This window comes from Pan troglodytes, chromosome 4 (genome assembly GCF_028858775.2).
Source record: "Pan troglodytes isolate AG18354 chromosome 4, NHGRI_mPanTro3-v2.0_pri, whole genome shotgun sequence".
In the NCBI taxonomy this organism is placed as follows: domain Eukaryota; kingdom Metazoa; phylum Chordata; class Mammalia; order Primates; family Hominidae; genus Pan; species Pan troglodytes.
In genome coordinates, this window is record NC_072402.2 from 59,322,314 (window position 1) to 59,339,856 (window position 17,543).

General features: G+C 36.9%; 1 protein-coding gene across 4 annotated transcripts in view; it reads right to left on the reverse strand.

Annotated features, from left to right (window-relative positions):
* MTREX (Mtr4 exosome RNA helicase) overlaps nt 1-17,543 on the reverse strand; it is a 117,353-nt gene that overhangs the window by 91,167 nt on the left and 8,643 nt on the right. For 2 of the 4 annotated variants that reach the window (XM_001145794.7, XM_054684363.2), the window contains exons 2-5: nt 11,511-11,648; nt 9,775-9,841; nt 6,227-6,289; nt 5,194-5,306 (exon numbers count right to left, since the gene is read on the reverse strand). In XM_001145794.7, coding sequence (XP_001145794.1) covers nt 5,194-5,306; nt 6,227-6,289; nt 9,775-9,841; nt 11,511-11,648 — 381 coding nt within the window. The remainder of the gene's footprint in view (nt 1-5,193; nt 5,307-6,226; nt 6,290-9,774; nt 9,842-11,510; nt 11,649-17,543) is intronic. The other 2 variants (XM_063810475.1, XM_063810474.1) reach the window with 1 other exon arrangement.

A 17,543-nucleotide genomic window follows, 5' to 3' on the forward strand; every position in this document is an offset into this window, starting at 1 on the left:
GTAATATTCCACTGTCTGGATATACTACAACTTATTTATCCATTCATCATCCACTGATGGACATCTGGATTGTTTCTACCTTTTGGCTATTGGGAATAGCGCTGCTGTGAAGATTTGTTTAGGTACCTGTTATCAATTCTTTGGGGGTACAAATCTAGGAGTAGAAATGCTGGGTCATATGATAATTCTAACATTATAACAAATACATTACATTCTACATTATAACATTCTACATTATAACAAATTCTACATTATAACAAATCTAGGAGTAGAATTGCTGGGTCATATGACAACTCTACATTATAACTTTTTGAAGAATTGCCAGACTGTTTTCCACAGCCAACCTCATCAGGTTTTCAAGTATCTACAATCCTGGTGAATTTCTTAAATTCCCTTTACGACTTCCTAGCCCAAGTTTTAGAGCAGGTTTCAGCATATCTATATGAAAACTTCCTCTACAGAAAAATCTCTCCTCTTGTAGGAAAAATGAAAGCAAGGTTACACTAATGGCCAAAATTCAAATTATTATACATATGCTGGCTTTAAATGCATAAAGCACCAAACATACCACAATTAAATAGTGAAAAAAATAATTGAACTAAGAGTAGTCAAATCTCTTCTTCTATACCTGTGCCTTAGGAGGAAACTGGTTTGTGAATTAAGCATCTTCTGAACAGGAGTGGACTCTTAAGAAATTCCACTGAACATAACTAGGGTGATAGAGAACCATAATGTGTTTAAGGCTGAGAAAGAGATAAAGACTATTCTGCAACTGGCTGATACTGTTGAGATGACAATATAAGATACAAACTTCACTCCTCTAACTCAACGAAGAGAAAAACTGAGACTTACACAGCTAAGCCAAGGTCTGGAAGGAATGAATACAGTGACCAGATAAGCCCTGACCAGGAATACAAAATTATTCAGCACCCAACAAGGTAAAATTCACAACGTTTTAGTATCAATAAAAGGTATGCAAAGAAGCAGGAAAATATAACCTATAATGACAAGGGAAAAAAATCAATAAAAACAAATCTGAAAATGAGACAGATGACGGAATTAGGAATTAATAACACAATGACCAGATAAGCCAAGGTCTGGAAGGAACTAATAATAGATAAGATAACCTGTTAAGGAAAAAAATATTCCAGGATTCATGAATTATTTTGATCACTACTATGATTTAGATGACCCCTACGAAATGTATGTAGAAATTTAATTGCCAAAGTAATGGTATTTGGAAGTAGGGCCTTTAAGAGGTGATGAGGTCATGAAAGCTCCATCTTCATGAATATACTAATTACATTATCTTGGGAGGGAATTATCAAGGGGGTGGGCCCCAGTTAAAAGGACAAGTTAGGCCCAATTTCCTCTCCCTTTCTTGCCATGGGATGACTCTTGCCAGAGGCCTGTGCCATGTTCTTGGTTTTCTCAGCTTCCAGAACCATGAGCCAAATAAACTTCCTTTCTTTATAAATTACCCAGTCTGTGGTATTCTGTTAAAGCAGAATACAGCAACAGAAAACAGACTAAGACAACCACCATGCCAAGGTAAAATGGCTGATGAACGGGATGATTGGTGCCATTTTTTAAATCTGTTTCTTTTCTCTACAGTCTTCTTTACTCTTTAGGTATCCCCTGTTAAGAGTACCTAATTCAGCTACTCAACTGGAAAGGTCATAGAGAAATATGTTATAAATTGTAAAAGTTAAATCAAAAGAGTCAATCTACAACAGATTGCAAAATGCCATCCACATTAATGAGCACCATCCATCCACTTTTAGAATGGCCCAGTTCCATCAAACATTAGTATTCATCACCTGGTGATCTTGTTAAAATGTAGATTCTCAATCAGCAGTTATAGGGTGGGGCTAGAGATTCTGCCTAACAAGTTCCCAGGTAGTATCAAGGACTATACTTTGAGTAGCAAGACTACACAATCTTAGTTATTAAATATATTTTAGAGAACAGGAACCTACCAAAATACGTGCACTATTGTAGTAATACATAATGTACATTAAAAATAATACAGAAAACATCCACTTACACCAAGATGGAGTAACAGAAACTGGCTTTACCCACCCACCTGAAACAACGATAAATAGCACAAAATATATGAAACAGTGGTTTCATACACTGGATATAAGAACAGTACGCCCCAAGAGAGAGAAAACAAAGTAGGTAATCCAAAATTACTGCCTAGATTTTCCAAACTGCAGTTCTAAGATGGGCAACCAAGGTAAACCCTGGAAGTTTCCCTAAGTTGAACAGACCAAGATCGTAGTCTGTGAAGGCCAGGGCAGCTGGAGTTTGCAGGGCAGAATACCAGAGGAGACAACTGCAAAGAGAAGGCTCTGAAAATCTGCTGAGCATCTGCAAGTCTTCAGGTAGTAATGATCCGTGAATAAGTCTTAGGAAATTATGAGGCCAGGGAAAAACCAACCAAGAGGAGAAGAGATAAAAATTACCAAATCTTATACACGACTGGCAGAAACGTGGTTTCCCACCAGCTACAGTGGAAAACCTCAGAATTCACAAGATACTGCATGGAATACTGAGAAGAATACTGACTAAGTAGTGGGGAAAATCAGCCCTAGACTAAATGCTATTCTGGTCGTGCCTAAAAAAGTCATAAAAGTAAGCCTCAAAAGGATATTTTTTCCAAGTAACTTAACTATACCTCAGAACAAATCTCACAAATATGTACAAAAATGCAAAAGTATTCAGCACCGAACAAGGTAAAATTCACAATGTTTTGGCATGCAATAAAAAAGTATCAGGTATGTCAAGGTGCAGGAAAACACAGTCTGTAATGAAAATTTTTTTTTAATCAATAAAATCAGATCCAAAAATGAGACAGATGACAGAATTAGTAAACAGGGATATTAAAAGTTACTATAACAGTACTCTATATGCTCAAGAAAGCTGAGGAAAATTAAACAGCACGTTAAGTAAAAATACGGAAAACACTGACGAAATCAAAATTTTAGAGATGGAAACTGAGTGTCTGAGATTAAAAAAACACACTGGCTAGTATTAAAAGCAGATTAAGACACTGCAATAAAAAAAAAGTGAATAAACCTGAAGTCACAGCAACAGAAACTATCCAAAATGAAACAGAATAAACACCAAGAATAAAATTATAATAAATAAACACAGCTTCAGTGGGCTGTGAACAACTTAAAGGGGCCTGCTGTAAGTATAACTTGAGTCCTCAAAGAAATAAAGGGCAATATTTGCAGTAAAAAATGTCTGAAATTTCTCCAAATATAATGAAAACTATAATAAATCCACACATCTAAGAAACCCTACAAACTCAAGTATAAGAAACATGGGGAAAAAAAAAAACTATCTCAGTCACATTATAATCAAGAAGTCAGTGATTAAAAAAAAATCAAAGAGGCAGGAAAGTCAATCCATCAAAGAGACCAGGAAGTAACCAGATAAACGAAGTAGTAACAAGGACATTTAATGTTTTTGTAACTGTACCCTATCTGTTCAAGCAGATAGGATTTCTATAAACTAGAAATAGAAGAAAACATTAAGAAAAAAAAGGAAGCTAAAAAAAGTTAAGAGACACAGAGGATAACAAAAATAAATTGAACTTCTAGCAAAGAAAATATAATATCTGAGATTAAAAATGCATTCAGTTCATGCCTATAAGCCCAGCACTTTGGGAGAGCAAGGCAGGAGAATCACTTGAGCCCAGGAGTTTGAGACCAGTGTAGGCAACATAGCGAGATTTCATCTCCACAAATAATCAAAAACTTAGCCAGTCATGGTGGCACATGCCTGTGGTCCCAGCTACTAGGGACGCTGAGTTGGACTGCTTGAGCCCACAAGTTTGAGAATGCAAACGAGCTCTGTTTGTGCCACTGCACTCCAACCTGGGTGACAGAGCAAGACCCTGCCTCAAAAACAAACCAACCAATAAAAAAGTAGCACTCAATAAGATTAACAGCAGATTAGAAAATTCAGAAGCAAAGATTAATAAATTTAAAGACATTGCATTAGAAATGACCCACAAATGAAACTCAAAAGAAAAAAAATGAATATAGTATCAGTGAGTTGTGAGACAACTTTAAGTGGCCCAAAAGAGTCCTTGAACAAGAGCCCTGAGGACTGCAAAAACAAACCCAAAGACAAGAAAAAAATGCAAAAACAACACCAAGGTACATAAAAAACAAACTGCTTAAAATCAATGATAAAAATCAATCTTAAAAGCAGCCAGAGGAAAAAAGACACATTATGTACAGAGGATCAAAGGTATACTAGGATTTCTTGTCATAAACTATGCAAGTCAAAAGGCAGTCTTAAAAGAAAATTACAATTCCATACCAAAGGAAAATACCTTTCAAAAAAAAGTAAAAGATTTTCAGACATACAAAAGTTAAAAGATTTTCTCATCAGTAGAACTGCACTACAATAAACTGCTAAAGGCATTTCTTCAGAAAGAAGGGAAATGATGCTGTACAGAAAACAAGATCAAACATATCAGACGTGTCAAATTATTTAAGAAACATATCAAAAACATGGCCAGGCATGGTAGCTCATGCCTGTAATCCCAGAAATTTGGGAGTCCAAGGTGGGACGATTGCTTGAGCCCAGGAGTTTGAGACCAGCCTATCTGAGTTTGAGACTCTGTGTTGCCTCTAAAAAAAAAGAAAAAAAAAATTAGCCAGGTGTGATGGTGCATGCTTTTAGTCCCATCTACTAGGAAGGCTGAGGCAGGAGGATTGCCTGAGCCCAGAGGTCAAGGCTGCAGTGAGCCCTGACTGCACAGAAGAAAAAAAAATCATGTCAATAGATGCAAAAAAAGCACTTGACAAAATCCAGTATCTAAATATTTTATACCCATAGACATAAATACATATGCAAACAAAATCTCTGCAAACTAAGAACAGAAGTTCCTCAAACTGATAAATAAAAAGCATCTGTGAAAAACCAACAGGTAATATCATGCTTAACGATGAAAGCCTGAGTGTTTTTCTCCTAATATGAGGAACAAGAAAAGAATGTCCTCTTTTATTACTTCAAGTAAACATTGTATTAGAGGTTCAATAAGACATGAAAAAGAAATTGTTCAAAAGGGACAAGTAAAACCATCTTCACTAGCAGAAATCAAACAGCAAAAAAGAAACTTTTAAAGAGTGAAATAAGAAACAAAGTGACTTTAAAAAGAAAGCTACTCACTCGGCGCATACTGTTTTTCCCGCTGAGGTATGTGCAGATACTAGAACAGACTGATTATTGTCAACACACTGAATGGCCTCTCTTTGAAAAGCATCAAGAATGAATGGGTATTCCTATAAAAACAAAACATTAATATCTGCATAAAAACATCTAGTTGTATCAAAGCATACTTAAAATCAAAACACAAGCAGGCTACCCCCCAAAGCATTCTGGGAGTATTCCTTTATGATTTTATTTAGAAAATATACTACACACTAGTGAAAATAAGGAAGAGTACACTACATTTTTGCCCAAACAACATAGAAGCTAATTCTGCTCTCTAATCTTTCAATCATTACATTATGTTGGTGTCTATTATATTAATAATAAAATAATCATTACCATTTACCAAAAACAAGCTCTGTGGCCAGGCACTGTGTAACACATTTTCCATATATTATTACTAATTTTCACAACAACCCCTATCATAGATATTATTTCCTTTCATAGGTAGGAACTCTGAGGCTCTAAAAGTCTCTCAGTAAAGTTCACTCCGTAGAGGCAGAATATTACATCTATTAGACTTTAAGAGTTCATGCATACTCTACCATACCGCCTTTTTTATTTAAGAAAATTACTTGGAAAATTAAACCTTAAAAATTTCTTGGCCTTTTAAGGTCTATCAGGCCTTCCAAATCCGTCTAAAAAAAGCACAGAGTTCCGGTTTCATTAGAAGCCTGTTAAAACCCTAAAACTATAGGCAAAAACTAGTACACATGTATTTTTTGCTGGAGAAAGGTTGATAACTTTCATTACATTCTTTTAAAAGGTTGAGAATCACAATTTTAATATTTTAAAATCTCATCATGTGATGGCTGGTTTCCAGCATAGTTGTTAACTGATTCAGTTCTCATTATATTTGTCTTTAGTTGGCTTGTTCTTGATACATACATATACATGTTGTGGGAAATATAAAAATCTCATTTGAAATAAGAATTTTAAGAAAAAGAGAGTCTCACGAAACTATATAAACTGTATTACCCAAAGTACAGACCTTAGCAGCTTTTCCAACTCGTGGTTTCAGTGGTAAATAATCCTCATCTGCAGGAAGTGCAACCTGACAACAAAGTAAAAAAGAAAAAAAAACCTCACCAACTATTTGAGAACTGATGTATTTAGCATTCCATAATGAATGATGGTTTGGAAAATAAAACTGATGAACTAGAGTGATGAACTTTAGCTGTCTCAGACACTGTAAATCAAATAACTGTCTTTAAGAACAAGGCAAAAAGCTAGTTTCAACACTCAGAAATTACATCTACTCGCATTTGTCTAAGGGTAATAATTGAAAGCTGATGTTTATCTCCCTGAGGAAACTGTGTACTTTTTAAAGTCGAAACTACTACAAAACAGAAGAATAACAACACAGTGGGTAGAAAACAACATAGAACAGAAAGAGAAACTTTTGAATGCTCATATGCTGACAGGGAATGGCAATTAGAAAAAAAGAGACTCTAGAAATAGTTAAGGGAAAAGGAAATTAATAAAGTCTTTGTGCAGTGTGGCGATTCCTCAAGGATCTACAACTAGAAATACCATTTGACCCAGGATCCCATTACTGGGTATATACCCAAAGGATTATAAATCTTTCTACTACAAAGACACATGCATACGTATATTCATTGCGGCACTATTCACAATAGCAAAGACTTGGAACCAACCCAAATGTCCATCAATGATAGACTGGATAAAGAAAATGTGGCACATATACACCATGGAATACTATGCAGCCATAAAAGTTGATGAGTTCATGTCCTTTGCAGGGATATGGATGAAGCTGGAAACTCATTCTCAGCAAACTATCACAACAACACAAAACCAAACACTGCCATGTTCTCACTCATAAGTGGGAGTTGAACAATGAGAACACATGGACACAGGGCAGGGAACATCACAAACCGGGGCCTGTAGAGAGGTGGGGGGCTGGGGGGGGATAGCATTAGGAGAAATACCTAATGAAGGCTGACAGGATGATGGGTGCAGCAAACCACCATGGCAGGTGTATACTCATGTAACAAAACTGCATGTTCTGCACATGTACCCCAGAACTTAAAGTATAATAATTAAAAATAAATAAATAAAGTCTTTGTGGAGATAGGATAAGACACAATCAAGAATACTGGCAGAACAACCATCCTTAGTCTGGAAGGGGAATGTGACACGTACAAATAGCCTTGGTGATGGAGGTTAAAATCAGAGGACATTTCAACTTGATATCCTCAAGCCTGTGAAGAGGAAAAGTCACCCTGCTGAGAAAGTGGGAAGAAGTGACAGAAAGGTGGGCTTGAAGATAATCATGGAGCACAGAAGGGGCTTTTGACCTCCTGAGAATAGAGTTTGTATTTCTTTTTTCTTTTTTTGAGACAGAGTCTCACTCTGTCACCCAGGCTGGAGTACAGTGGCGTGATCTCAGCTCACTGCAACCTCCACCTTCCTGGTTCAAGCAATTCCCCTGCCTCAGCCTCCTGAGTAGCTGGGATTACAGGCACATGCCACCATGCCTGGTTAATTTTTTTTGTATTTTTAGTAGAGACGGGGTTTCACCATGCTGGCCAGACTGGTCTCAAACTCCTGACCTCAGGCAATCCGCCTGCCTCGCCCTCCCAAAGTGCTGGGATTACAGACGTGAGCCACTGTGCCCAGCCATGTTTATGTTTTTCCATCTTTTATAAGCCCAGATAACTGAATAGGGTCTAACATATCCTGAATAATCAAATGGACATCACACCTGTCAGACACTATGTACTACCTCTAAAGAAACATAAGAGACTTTCAGTAGAAAAATATTTTAAAAGATAAATTTCTAGAAATCATGTCCTTTGCAGTAACACGGATGCAGCTGGAGGCCATCATCCTGATTTAACGCAGAAACAGAAAATCAAATACCGCATATTCTCACTACGTTTAGTGAGAGCTAAACATAGGGTACACATGGACATAAAGATAAGAACAACAGACACTGAGGACTCCAACAGCAGGAAGTGAAAGTGGGAAAGGGTTGAAAAACTATTTAATACCTACTGGGTAGTATGTTCACTATTTGGGTGACGGGTTCAACTGAAGCCCAAACCTCAGCATTACACGATATACCCATGTAACAAACCTGCACATGGCTAGGCACAGTGCCTCATGCCTGTAATCCCAGCACTTTGGGAGGCCAAGATGGCTGGATCACTTGAAGTCAGGAGTTTGAGACCAGCCTGACCAACATGGTGAAACCCAGTCTCTACTAAAAATAAAAAAAAAAATTAAAAAAAAAAAATTAGCCAAGCGTGGTGGCACGCACCTGTAATCCCAGCTGCTTGGGAGGCTGAGGCAGAAGGATTGCTTGAGCCTGGGACGTGGAGGTTGCAGTGAGCCGAGATCACATCACTGCACTCCAGCCTGGACGACATAGTGAGACTCTTAAAAAAAAAAAAACAAAAAAAACCCCCCCCAAAAAAACAACACTTGCATATATGTACCACCTCCTGAAAAAATCAAACTTGCATATGTACCACCTCCTGAATCTGAAGTTAAAAAAAAAAAAGATAAGGTTCTAAACCTACATTGAAAGTCTTTTTGTTAATTTGGATTACTCTGCTTATTCAACAGACTTTTAATGAGATTCTCCAATTACCTCTAAAAATAACTTGCTATAATGTTTATAATAAAAAATTTTGAGAAGGAAATAGTGTTATAGTTCCATCATGTCCCTAATGTGTATAAATTCTCACTTCTAAATGGATACAAGCTATCTCTGACCACCATCTTGTGGCAGAACAAAGAAACTGCAATTTATCAGTCATCGGAGCAAGACATGAAATAGCATGTAACCTCCAAAAATAGCACTGTTACTTAACTTTAGGAGTATGAATGCTCTAAACACCTACTCTGTGCTAGGTACTTTACCTAATGTACTTCTATAATCCTCACAACCACACCACAAGGTAGATCCCTTTATTGCAAATTTAAAAACTACAAAAAAACAATGTTTTTAAATAAACAAAGAGGTTAAGAAATTTACCCAAGATTGGCCGGGCGCAGTGGCTCACGCCTGTAATCCCAGCACTTTGGTAGGCTGAGGCAGGTGGATCACGAGGTCAGGAGTTTGAGACCAGCCTGGCCAACATAGTGAAACCCCATCTCTACTAAAAATACAAAAATTAGCCAGGCGTGGTGGCGCACGCCTGTAATCCCAGCTACCCAGGAGGCTGAGGCAGGAGAATTGCTTGAACCCGGGAAGCGGAGGTTGCAGTAAGCCGAGATTGCGCCATTGCACTCCAGCCTGGTCGACAACAGCGAACCTCTGCCTTAAAAAAAAAAAAAAAAAAAAAGTTAAAATAAGAAATTTACCCAAGATTATAGTTAAGAAAAATGCTAGGGGAGGATCTGAACCCAAGTTTAATTACAAAGCCCCAACTCTTCCACTAAGTACCCCATGGAAACTATTTATTGTTTCCAAGGTCCTCATGGCTAAACTGTTTGCTGATCATCATACTAGATAGTCCAAAGAAAAATCCCATTTGTAACACTAACCTTCTGTATGCTGTTTGTGCTTACCTCATGTGTACACCCTTCAACAGTTTCAACTGATTGTACCTTGACTCTGGGCATCAGGTCTGCCAAACTTAAAAAAAAAATTGTTTAAAGTTACACAAAAACAAATTACTTTTCTATAATTTGATAATAAGCCTCACATTGCACTGTTAAGGAAAATGACACTGTCCAATCATCAGTATTCCAAATAGGAAAAACTTTGGCTATTAAGAATACATAGAAATGTTTTCACATTATGCAAATATATGCTGAAAATTAAAAATGACCAGTTAACATCTTTTATTACAGATACAGAACAGACTGCTGAGTGATTATTCAAATAATTATGTCGGCTTAGTTCCAATAACTATTTTGAATAAAAAGTACCTCTACCAAGCACTGTCACCACTTCAAAACATAAGCTGGTTATAAACCATTACACAATAGAAAGTATAAAGTAAACTAGCCCAATTGATTTGTTGCTATTATTTATAGAAGTGTTCCTGGCCAGGCACAGTGGCTCACACCTGTAATCCCAACACTTTGGGAGGCTGAAGTAGGTGGATCACTTGAGCCCAGGAGTTCAAGACCAGCTTGGGCAATACGGCAAAAACTCACTACAAAAAAACTCAAAAATTAGCATACGTGGTGGCACGCGCCTGTAGTCCCAGCTACTCAAGACATTGAGGCAGGAGAATCACCTGACCCTGGGGAGGCTGAGATGGCAGTGAGCTGTGATCACACCACTGCACTCCAGCCTGGGTGACAGAGTGAGACAATGTCTCAAAAAAAAAAAGTTCCTTATTCTCATCAAAATCCTACATTATGCTATCTAGGTCCTCTGTTTAGACTCTGAAAAGGCAAAACTGGATAAAATGAAGAAAAATAGATGTATTTCTGTGCTAGATTATTATCTTACTTATCGTACTTCTGAGATTTAAGTCAATAATATTACTTTGGACAAACTCAAAAGTTACAAACAAGTAACAATGACTTTAAACTACAAATATTACTTTGTAACTTATTATAGTAGCCTGGGAAAATGGTGCATCTTAAATATTCCAGTGACACATCTATCACCATTTATAGGAGATAATTTTACTAACTGTAACAAAAGTTAACTGGTTTTTAAAAAAAATCACAGAAATTGTAAACTCTTCATGGTAGTGCCAAGTTCAAATATGGAACATTAGAAGGGAGGAGCAAAGTTGTAAAGATCATTACCACAATACAAAACAGGTCAACCAAGGGTACTGGCATCAACTTTTAGAAAGCTCCAGCTTCCAAAATCAGATAAATACCAGCGATTCCAGCCACAGATACCCATAGCAGGAGTCTTGAGATGCACAGCCACTCTACTCCACATGCAACAATGAAAATCTAATTCGCTCTAATGTTCCTTCCCACTTATTCCTTCCACTGAGTTAGCTTTATTTTTTCCTTTTATTCCACTCTTCCAGTTATCCTCCTCCTGAGGCATTACAAATAAAGAAAATGTATTTTTTTAAATCAGGTTTTAAGACTTTTTTCTCAAAACTGGATTCTAAAGTATTAAAAGATGAGTATTTTCTATATTGCTTTCCAACTCCCCAAACTTAGGTAAGTGTTCTACATTTACGTGCCTGTGTAAAAATAGAAAGAATATCTTCATTTCTCTAATACGGGCATATATCTAAGTAGCAACATGGAGACAATTTTTAAAACCTCATGTAACCACCTGAATTATGAGTTACTAACATTTAGGACTTTGGAAATATTACCTTAAGTCTTCAGTTATTGACTCTTCTATCCTGGGCTTCTTTCCAAAAATGGGTTCATCTGTACCTTCGAAATCTACATCTCTCTTATTTTTTCCATTATTAGTTGATTCTGATTGTAATTTACCATCAAAATGTTTCCTGAAAAGTAAATAGTTTGGAATGAATTCTGCAGTATCCACTTTTACTTTAAGGGCAACATCATAAAATACTGCTCTATACCATTAACAGAAAGTCATGTTTTAAATAGATGAATGTTACAAACAACAACTGGCTGAAGCCCGGAATACCTTAACTTTATAACTAGTAAAACTGAATACTACTGCATTTGTATTTCATTTTTCTTTGACGGTTTAAAATTATCTTAAAATTCACATTAACATAACTATTAAATATATTTTCTTTAAAACTGTAAATTAAAACATCATTAGACATTAACATGAGTTACCTTTAACAAACATTTAATGCTTTCTCTAAAGGCATGATACCACTATTTGGAAGAAAATTTTTTGTGATTAGATTTGCTGGTCAAAAGTAGTGACAATAAATGACATTTGGAGCCGGGCACGGTGGCTCATATCCGTAATCCAAGCACTTTGGGAGGCTGAGGTGGATGATCACTTGAGGTCGGGAGTTAGAGACCAGCCTGGACAGCATGGCAAAATCCCATCTCTACTAAAAATACAAAAATGAGCTGGGTATGATGGCGCATGCCTGTAGTCCCAGCTACTCGAGAGGCTGAGACAGGTGAACTGCTTGAACCCAGGAGGCAGATGCTGCAGTAAGCTGAGATCGCGCCACTGCACTCCAGCCTAGGAGACAAAGCAAGACTGTCTCAGGAAAAAAAAAAAAAAAAAGAAATAGATGTTTGGTACACTGAATATCCATAGGGGAATTCAATCTGACCTTTACCTCATCATACACAAAAATCAATTCCATGTGAATTTTAGATCTGTGAAAAGGCAAAAACAACAAAGAATCTAGAAGATAAAATGAGAAAATGATCTTCCGGACTTCTTAACCAGGACAGAAAATTAGGGGTGAGGATTATAAATCAATTTTTAAAAGATAACCCAATTAAAAAAATGAGCAAAGGACTTAGTGGGCACTTTAGAAAAGAGGATATTCAAATGGGCAACAAGCACATGAAAAGGAGCTCAACATCATTACTTATGACAGAATTGTAAATCAGATATCAGGTCAGTGGCTCAAACTTTTTGGTTTCAGAATCCTTTCTCAGTCTTAAAAGTTATAAGAAACTCTAATGAATTTTATGTGGTTGTATCTATTGATATTTGCAATATTAGATATTAAGATTAAAAATTTTTAAAATACTTATTAATTCACTTTAAAATGGCAACAGTCAAACCACTACATATTAACATGAGTAACATTTTTGGTAAAAAATAAGTATTTTCTACAAAAATTTTAACGAGAATGGCATAGTTTTTATATTTTTCCAAATCTCTCATGTCTGGCTTAACAGAAACAGCAGGATTCACCTGTTTCTGTATTCAACTTGCTATGACACATTGTTTTGGTCAAAGCATATGAAGAAAAATCTAGCCTTACACAGATAATGTATCTAAAGAAGGACAGGGTATTTTAATAGACTTTTCGGAAAATTGTGACTTTGCCCCTCTGATCCCGTAACAAAACAGTCACACTCAGAACTGCTATTCCATTTACAGTCATGAATTGTGCAAACGATGTTGAGCCAAAGCCAAACATAAAAATATATTTTGTATGATTCCACTTACATAACAGTCCCAAACAAAAAAACTAACACATGTTGTTATCAGGACAGTTATTTTTCTAAGGGACACAGAGGGGTTGTAATATTCTATTTTTTTGCACAGAATGGTGGCTGCATGGATGTGTTCCACACACTCTAAAAATCCATCCCATAATCTGCACACTTTTCTTTATGTTTTATTTAAACAATTTTTAGGCTGGGCGGGGTGACTCATGCCTGTAATCCCAGTACTTTGGGAGGCCAAGGCGGGCGGATCACGAGGTCAGGAGATCGAGACCATCCTGGCTAACATGGTGAAACCCCGTCGTCTCTACTAAAAATACAAAAAATTAGCCGGGTGTGGTGGTGGGCACCTGTAGTCCCAGGTACTCGGGAGGCTGAGGTAGAATGGTGTGAACCCGGGAGGTGGAGCCTGCAGTGAGCTGAGATCGCGCCACTGTACTCCAGCCTGGGCGACAGAGCAAGACTCCCTCTCAAAAAAAAAAAAAAAAAAGACTTTTTAATAAAGGGTAAAACAATACTGATCCATATGCTTGAACAACCTTTCCATAATGAAGTCCATTCTCTGATACCTAGCAAAACCTAAAATTTGTAAATTCTGTCACTCCCAATTTTGCGAAAAAGCTATTCATTCTAGTCCCATTTTTGTTGCTGACTACTTACGTGAACCTCTTCTGGACAGGTCATCAATATCCTTGGGCCTCAGGAAAACAAGACATTTGGACAATAACTGAGATCCTTTCTAGGTGTAACATTCTATTATTCTATCTCTGAGTAAGCAACAACTAAGCCACTATATTTAAAACATTCTATTACGAGCTGGTTAAAGTCTATAAAACAAAGAAACATGAAAGTTCCCAAACCTTTGAGAAACTGAAATTCATAGTAGAACACTTCTGGTCAGAAGTGCTACATTATTCTTTAATATTGCATGTCAGACTTTTAGGACTCTAATTATTTATTTCTCTCATAGCTTGGTATGTATGTCACATGTGGAACTTGCACACAAACATCTGAGTTATCCAGAAAGGCTGGAAATGAAGTGTTGTAGATAACCAGCTTACTTTTTAAGGATAAGGTTTTAATTTATTGAAACCATCTGAGAATGTTATTCTTCTTAGTTCATAAGGGTAGCATGCTCTATACATAGCACAAGAAAGAGCACCAAATTGGCCATTAAGCCCAAACAACAAATTTGGCCAACATCTAATTATAACTTATTGGCCAACAAACCCAAACTGGGATAACTAGCCTGTAATTACAGAGGATAAAAATCAATCTCTAACCTACAGAGGAATTTGGCAACACCTAGCAACACATTCTAAAATGTTAAGGTCATGAAATTCAAAGACTAGTACATATTACATGAGACAAAAAAGACATGACAACCAAATCACTTAATCCTATATAGAATTATTTTCTTATAAAGGACATTAAAGCAATTGGCAAAATCTGGATAAGTCTGATTAGGTAACAGTACTGTATCAATATATAACTTCCTAATTTTGATAACTATAAACTGTGGTTACATAAAAGAATGCTCTCATTTTCAGAAAATACACACTAAGCAACTTAGAAATCTAGAGGTAAATGGGCAACATATCTGCAACTTACTCTAAACAGTTCAGAAAAAATTATATATCCACAAACATACACATATACATATGCATTATGGGAAGAACGAGGAAGGGAGGATAAAGTAAACGTGGTAAAGTGTTAAAATTTAGAATATTTGAGTGAAGATGTACAAGAATTTTGGTGCCATTCTTATATATTTTCTCTAAGTCTGAAATTATGTCAAATAAGAAGTTTTTTTAAGTACTCACACTACCTGAAATGACATTTAGTACTACTTGTAATAAAAGTTAAGCAGTGACTGTTGTGTACAACCATTGTATCTCGCCTAGAGAAGAACATGTGCCAAGCAGAAGTATTTGGTCTTTTTAAACTTTTATTTTAGGTTTGGGGGTACATGTGAAGGTTTGCTACGCAGGTAAACACGTCATGGGGGTTTGTTGTACATATTATTTCATCATCTAGATATTAAGGCCAGTGCCCAACAGTTATCTTTTCTGCTCCTCTCCCTCCTTCCACCCTCCCTCCAAGTAGACCCCAGTGTCTGTTGTTTCCTTCTCTGTGTTCATAAGTTATCTTTTAGCTCCCATTTATAAGCGAGAACATGCAGTATTTGGTTTTCTGTTCCTGCATTAGTTTGCTAAGGATGATAGCCTCCAGCTCCATCCATGTTCCTGCAAAAGACATGATCTCATTCTTTTTCATGGCTGCATAATATTTCATGGTGTATACGTACCACATTTTCTTTATCCAATCTGTCATTGATGGGCATTTGGGTTGATTCCATGTCTTTGCTATTGTGAATAGTGCTGCAATGAACATCCACATGCATGTGTCTTTATGGTAGAATGCTTTATATTCCTGTGGGTATATACCCAGTAATGGGATTGCTGGGTCTAATGGTATATCTGTTTTTAGCTCTTTGATGAATTGCCATATTGCCTTCCACAACGGTTGAACTGATTTACACTCCCACCAACAGTTGTAAGTGATCCCTTTTCTCTGCAACCTTGACAGCATCTGCTATTTTTTTAGTTTTTAGTAATAGCCATTCTGACTGGTGTTAGATGGTATCTCATTTGTGGTTTTGATTTGCAATTCTCTAATGATCAGTGATACTGAGCTTTTTTTATATGCTTTCTGGCCCCACGTATGTCTTCTTTTGAGAAATGTCTGTTCATGTCCTTTGTCCACCTTTTAATAAGGTTGCTTTTCTCCTGTAAATTTAAGTTCCTTATAAATGCTGCATATTAGACCTTTGTCAAATGCACAGTTTGCAAAAATTTTCTCCCATTCTGTGGGTTGTCTGTTTACTCTGTTGATAGTTTCTTTTGCTGTATGGAAGCTCTTAAGTTTAATTAGATCCCATTTGTCACTTTTTGCTTTTGTTGCAATGGCTTTTGGTGTCCTTGTCATCAAATCTTTGCCCATTCCTAGGTCCAGGATGATACTGCCTAGTTGTCTTCCAGGGGTTTTGTAGTTTTGGGTTTTACATTTGTCTTTAATCCACCTTGAGTTGATTTTTCTACATGGTGTAAAGAAGGGGTCCACCTTCAATTTTCTGCATATGGCTAGCCAGTTATCCCAGCAGCATTTATTGAATAGCGAGTCTTTTCCCCACTGCTTCGTTTTGTTAGCTTTGTCAAAGATCAGATGGTTGTAGATGTGCGGCCTTATTTCTAGCTCTCTACTCTGTTCCATTGTTCAATGTGCCTGTTTTTGTACCAGTATCATGCTGTTTGGTTACTGTAGCCTTGTAGTATAGTTTGAAGTAGGGTAATGTGATGCCTCTCCAGCTTTGTTCTTTTTGCTTAGGACTGCCTTGGCTATTTTTGGTTCCATATAAATTTTAAAGTAGTTCTTTCTAGTTCTGTGAAGAATGTCATTGGTAGTTTGATAGGAATAGCATTGAATCTGTACATTGCTTTGGGCACTATAGCCATTTTGATGATACTGATTCTTCCTATTCATGAGCATGGGGTGTTTTTCCATTTGTTTGTGTCTTCTCTGATTTCTTTGAACAGTATTTTGTAATTCTCATTGCATATATCTTTCACCTCCCTGGTTAGCTGTATTTCTAGGGTGTGTGTGTGGGAGGGGGAGGTGAGTGGCAATTGTGAATGAGATTGCTTCTCTTATCTGGCTCTCAGTCTGGCTATTGTTGGTGTATAAGAATGCTAGCCTTTTTTGTACACTAATTTTTGTATCCAGCAGCTTTGCTGAAGTTGTTTGTCAGCTGGAGTGTTTGGGCCCAGACTATGGGGTTTCCTACATATAGAATTATGTTGTCTGCAGTTTGACTTCCTCTCTTCCTATTTGGATGCCCTTTCTTTCTTTCTTTTGCCTAACTGCTCTGGCTAGGACTTCCAATACTATGTTGAATAGAAGTGGTGAGAGAGGGCAGCCTTGCCTTGTGCCAGTTTTCAAGGGGAATGCTTCCAGCTTTCACTTTTTCAGTATAATGTTGGTTGTGGGTTTGTCATAGATGGCTCTATTATATTGAGGTATGTTCCTTCAATACCTAGGTTATTGAGAGTTTTTAACATGGAGGGGTGTTGAATTTTATCGAAGGCCTTTTCTGCATGTATTGAAATAATCATGTGGTTTTTTGTCTTTAGTTCTGTTCATGTGATGACTCACATTTGTTGATATTTGCATGTTGAACCAACCTTGCATCCTGGGGATGAAGCCTACTTGGTCATGGT